This window comes from Typha angustifolia, chromosome 8, assembly GCF_048772165.1.
Source record: "Typha angustifolia cultivar Huaian chromosome 8, ASM4877216v1, whole genome shotgun sequence".
Taxonomy (NCBI): Eukaryota; Viridiplantae; Streptophyta; class Magnoliopsida; order Poales; family Typhaceae; genus Typha; species Typha angustifolia.
In genome coordinates, this window is record NC_133246.1 from 4,432,365 (window position 1) to 4,438,275 (window position 5,911).

The following is a 5,911-nucleotide window of genomic DNA, read 5'->3' on the forward strand; positions in this document are numbered from 1 at the left end:
ATTTTAATAATATTTATATCTTTATAGTTGAATTAGATTTTATTTTATATTTGATTCAAGCTTAAATCAATTTAAGTTTGCTCGGGCTAAGAAATGGCTTGAGTGATAAGGCTTGAAATTACTAATTGAGTGACTTCTTTAGCTCGAGCTCAAATTTGAGTTCAAAATAAGCTCGAAATTAGCTCACATTGAAATTATTTCAATTTAAATTTGATCACATAGCCAAGCTTGACAATTAATTTCAATCCAAGCTTCATCAGAGCGCGCTCGGCTCATTTACGCCACTAGTTTGAGTCTCAAGCCAATGCACAAATAGAGATGAATAGTATCTTAAGATAAACATATAAAATTGGAAAAAAACTTTCATCTCCAGCTCACATTTTATTAAGCGAGTATTGTACATGCACTCTCTATGCACATCTTTGTTCCCTATTTCCCAATACAACCGATAACCTTTAGAAAAAAACTAGCACAGAGATTACTATGTTAGATAAACCTTTAAACTTAAAAACTCTAAGCTCTTAATTGGATAACAGTCCCAACTGGCAACTGCTCAGGGAGCGACTCGCTGAAAGTCTCTTCACTTCTATCCACAATGAGATACTAGAAGCTAGAAGGCACTATCACACGCACTCTTCCTCTTTGCATGCATCGTCATCACCACTTTGCCATACCATTCTACGTACCGTCTCCAGTACTGGAAGTAGGTGGCTTAATTCGATCACCGAAGAACTCGCCCAACATACCGATCGTCGGTAGTTTTAATTTTCTCAGCCATCTTGAGAGTGATTAGACTGAGACCTAAATGGTAAGTGGTGGTAGCAATTAACCAGTATTTAGTACAAGTCCCAATATGAATCTATATAATTGCCAACTATTTAGGAGCTAATTTAATATAGATTCTGACAGACATGCATGTTCTTACGACTGACACTTTAAGTAGTATTCCAGATGAGCAATAATATATATTATATCTTTAGTATCTTCTTGTTAAATGAAAACTATATTGCTATGTCAGATAGTCAGTTAATAAAATAGCTTAAACTGTTAAATAACAGACCAACACCATATATCGTGAGTTTTAACACTGTGATCATGTGGCAATCACATTAAACATCTTGTAAGCAATCCATCTTTTATCTTCCATACCCAAAGCTTCACAAAAGATTAATCTGAATTGAGAGAGAGAGAGAGAGAGAGAGAGAGAGAGAGAGAGAGAGAGAGAGAGAGAGAGAGAGAGAGAGAGAGAGAGAGAGAGAGAGAGAGAGAGAGAGAGATTGCTGAATGATGTTTTCTTTCAGAATAGAAGTGTACAACATTGAGATCACATCTTATATCTTATGAATGCTGAGCTAGAAAAACAAAGAGATGGTGTCCACATCCTTCTCTTCTTTATTCTGCCAAAGCTCTCATCAGAATCCACACAACCTTACCTCTCAAAGATGATTTATATTTAGAGTTGATGCGTTACTTTTCCCTGGATTTTGAAGCTTAGGCATTAAATCTCCCACAAGGAAACTAGCTAGCTAGCGTTGGTGTTATTTGCTATACCCCAAGGTTAGAACTAATTAAATAGTTTCTTGATCTCCTCATAGCTGTAGTCTAACACTGGAGCTGCCACCATTTGCCCAATAAAGCTACCCTTCTCCTCAAACCCTCCATAGACGTCAAAGCTCATATGTTCTCCTTCACTACCTCCACCACCATAGACATCGTCTATCTCCTTGCCGTAGCTGCTGCTCTGGTACTTCTCAATCCCAAAAGAGAACATATCGCTTTCTTCTCTCACATGGTACTGCTGAGATGGGCTCCGAAAGATATCAGAAGCAGCGGTGGAAGATTCAAAGCCAGTGAGGGGTGCTCTTTGGGTGCTATGCCAACTGCCCAGTGATGAGGAAGAGGGTGATATTGGAAGTAGGAGTTGCTGCTGTTCTTGCTTTTGATGTGGCCTCCTGGTGGACTTCGGCGAGGTAGCAATCCCCAGGAGCTTCTTCTTCAGTTTGGTGTTCCAGTAGTTCTTGATATTGTTGTCGGTCCTCCCCGGAAGCTGCGACGCTATCACCGACCATCTGTAATCGGTAAAATTAAAGATCGATCGAATTAATTAAGGCATGCATTTGGGTCGATGATTTCACAATGATGCATATAAATGGAAGCATGTAGCATTCCTATTATCCAACCCTAGCATCATTTAAGGTTAAATATCCTTAATTACCTGCTTCCAATACTAGCGAAGAGGGTGCAGATGATCCTATCCTCATCATCTGAGAACTCCCCATGCCTTAAGTTTGGCCTCAAGTAGTTGAGCCATCTTAGCCTGCAACTCTTCCCGCATCTCTTCAAACCTACCAAGAAAACCAGCAGCCAATTAACCATATTATTAATCACCACATACACCCTACAAGAAAACAAGAAGAAGAAGAAGAAGAAGATAATTAACATAACAAACAAGTCATGACCATGAGAAGGGCTATAAGATTTCTTTCTCTTAATTACCAGCTTTTTGAGGGAGAGCAATCCAGTTTCCCCCAGTCCCAAACTTGTCTATGAACTCCTTGAGCTTGGCATCCTCCTCCGGAGACCAAGGGCCCTTCTTCACATTAGCCTTGTCACAGCATGGTGCCCTTCCCATCCTATACCTCCTATCCCTTTTGTGTGTTTTATTATGGTGTTTGTAAACACCTTTAGAGATATACACAGCCTTTTACAAGTTGTAGCACAGAAATTAAGCAAGAGAGAAGTCACAGCAACATCGAAATATTTGTTATGATATCTCGATCTATATATGTATATATATATACACACAGATGTTGTAGGAAGTCAAAAGGATAGCATGTCGGGTTTCCATCAATTCATGCCTTCTAGTTGGTCCCCTCTCTGTAGATTAGAGAAGTCTATGGAATGTGTACTAAATTTGATTGATGTGGGGGAGTCTTTGACTAGAGTAGGCATCCTTTCAAAGAAAAACTAATTTATCTAAAAACGGTTCAGCTTTCAAACTTTGTACTTAAACGAGTCTAGTTTGGACACGTAAAAAAAAATATATGCTAAACTATTTAGCATTTATCTTGAATCTAAAATTACTAAACTGCTTAATAGATTGACGTTTATTATGTTCACACAACAAGGAGAGAGTTCATATTTTAAAGGTGGACAAAATCAACATTCTATTTACCAAGTAAACTACTGATATGTTATACGTTCAGTGTATTAATTATATGTGTAAAACACTAATAAGTTCAGCATTCTTCTCTCAAGCTAGTAAGGTAGGAGTTAAAGTATCTAAAAGAACTCCATTTGGGTATTAAATTTAGACTATGAAGGGTCTAGTTTGGTTTAAAAAAATAAAGCTTCCACTGAGCTCTGGCTAGATAAAGGCTTAAATGTATTTCACCCATCTATAATTTTATTTTACATTATTTTACCCTTTTATGATTATTTTCAAACTGAAATAATTAATTTTCTATTATATTTGACTAATCTAAGTATCAATTCAAATGATACTTATTAGAGATAAAGTTGTAAGCTTTTTAAAACATCTAAAATAATACTGATCAGATTTTAAATAATAAAGATATGAGAAAAACATATTTAAATTCAATTTAGTTGTCATATTTTTATTATCCGAAGTTTAATTTGTATTATTTTTAATACATCGAAAAGCTTATCTAATTATCTATAATTTTATTTCTAATGGGTATCTTCAACTTTAATATATAGATTCATTAAACATAATTAAAAAGAAAAGTAAAGTGACACAAATAAAAACTATAAATTTAAGCTCAACTATAAAGAATGGTAAACTATAATTTTCCTAAGAAAAGAGAGAAAGAGAGAGAGAAAGAGGATGATTTGGGAGGGAGACCAGGCTGCGTGTGCCCATATATACACACTGATGATTAATTTAGGCTTATAATTCTATTATTTAGTTGGAACATTTTCCATGTGTTGTCTATAGCTTAGCTACAGAGAGAGAGAGAGAGAGAGAGAGAGAATTAATCAAGGAAATTAATCTCCTGTTCAAAGTCTTCAGTCTTCAAATGGGACATCTCAAACAGTAGAGGTTTAATTAAGAAGACATGAATGGCTTTCCTTCACTCGGATTTGACTTTTTTTTTTAACTCTAAGTTAAAAAAGAATTACTCTTCCACAATAATCTACATAAACTCTTTCACCTTTTAATCTAGTTCAAGTCAAATGTCTACTATCAACCCATTCACTTTTTTATTATTTGTCCCACCGTGGGTAGACAATTTAAATTTAGTTGTTGTTGACTAGAATCTTAACTCATATGTTTGCCTATATATGTTTGTTTAATTGGTGGCCAAATTGGATTTATACTACATGCTAAATCCAACTACGAAATCATACTTTTAGTACTTGGTGATTAACTAAAAAAAGCAATTATTGAGATTATTCAGCATGAACGAAGTGTTTATTATTCATTAGTACATTGGGATTCTCAAAATTATGTCATTCATGCGTCATTTTTTTTGTTGCAAGGGGGCATTTACTTAGATATTAGATGTCTATAAAAGAATAAATTTTCTATTAGATTAATTCCTCTCTCTTAATCAAAGAGTTGGAAAATTGATTAAAAACATCCATTACCCATCAGAGTTTTTAAGAGTACATTAAATGGTTTGTTTATTTTCTTCTTTCTCTTGTATAATCTCACAAATTAAAATAAACTTTTCTATCTAATTAACTCTCTATATTAATCGACTTTTAACGGTTATGATTCTCAAGGATATTATATAAATGCAAAAAAATTTAAAGGTATTATTTGTTCAATAGTTTTTTCTTTTAAATATATTACTGTGATTTTTTAATAATTATATTATCTTATTTTTTTTCTAAAAAAATAAAAGGATAACCCCCATTATAATGAATTCTGATTATTCAGAGTTATAGTTAGGGAGTTGAACATTTAGTCATTATCATAATGACTAATTGCACTTATTACTTATTAGGAGTAGGAGTAGTCTACTCGTAGTCATAATTTATTATATAAAATTATATATATATATATATATATATATATATATTATTAGTTTAAGATTGATTTAAACTAAAATTTAGTAACAGATAGAGATAGAAATCAAATTTAACTTGAAGTCTATCTCATATAAAGGTAAAGAGTCAAATTTATTATATAGTATTAAATAATAAATTATATAATTAAGGTATAATCGTATCTATCATAGTTATACCCAAGAGAGAAATTTTAAATAGAAAAAACGTGTAACCCTAAAGTAGGCACATAGTAAGATTATGATTATAAATTTTAGACATGTATTAAAGTATTTGTCACATCATATAATATTCCCAAAGAATTTAAATTGTAGAAGTTAAGTAACAAGTTGAACAAGGAACACACAATATGCTACTAACTAAATATTTTCAAAACTTTAGAATAAAAATATTATTAGGTTAAAAAAAATAAAATAACTAAATATTAATGATAATTATGTAACTTTGCAAAAGTAGTGGATTTTCATAGGTCACCGGTTAGAACTATTTGGTTAATTAGTTTTTACACCGACCTGACCCGATCACTCTGTCCGATTCTAATAACTATGCTTAATAATCTAAGCAATGTTTCAGTAATTTATTGGTATGTATTAAATCACCACTCTTCCCACTTAACATTTAATCCTCAACACATGCCCTAGGTAGTGCTCAATAATCCTTAATAGTTAATGCAAGCATTCCTTCTAATTGGGGATGAAAATGTCTTTACTTTTGCTAACATAAGTGGTATCATAGTGTGTCAAAGAGCTTTGTTGACTTTAATTTCATGTTGCTTGGCTGACCCCATGATGTTATTGGAGAAAAAACATTATTGGTGACAGTGACGAGGTCTACAAAACTTCTCAGATCGTTACTATTTACCTACAGTGATCATCAT

At 33.1% G+C, this 5,911-nt stretch overlaps 1 protein-coding gene across 1 annotated transcript; it reads right to left on the reverse strand.

Moving 5' to 3' along the window:
* Positions 1–1,284: 1,284 nt before the first annotated feature.
* On the reverse strand, positions 1,285–2,735 carry LOC140765787 (transcription repressor MYB6-like). The gene is made up of 3 exons (XM_073105020.1): positions 2,497–2,735; positions 2,216–2,345; positions 1,285–2,069 (listed from the first exon to the last, which is right to left on the reverse strand). Exons 1-3 carry the CDS (start codon positions 2,630–2,632, stop codon positions 1,565–1,567), a joined length of 771 nt encoding a protein of 256 aa, XP_072961121.1. The 5' UTR covers positions 2,633–2,735; the 3' UTR covers positions 1,285–1,564.
* Positions 2,736–5,911: the final 3,176 nt, after the last annotated feature.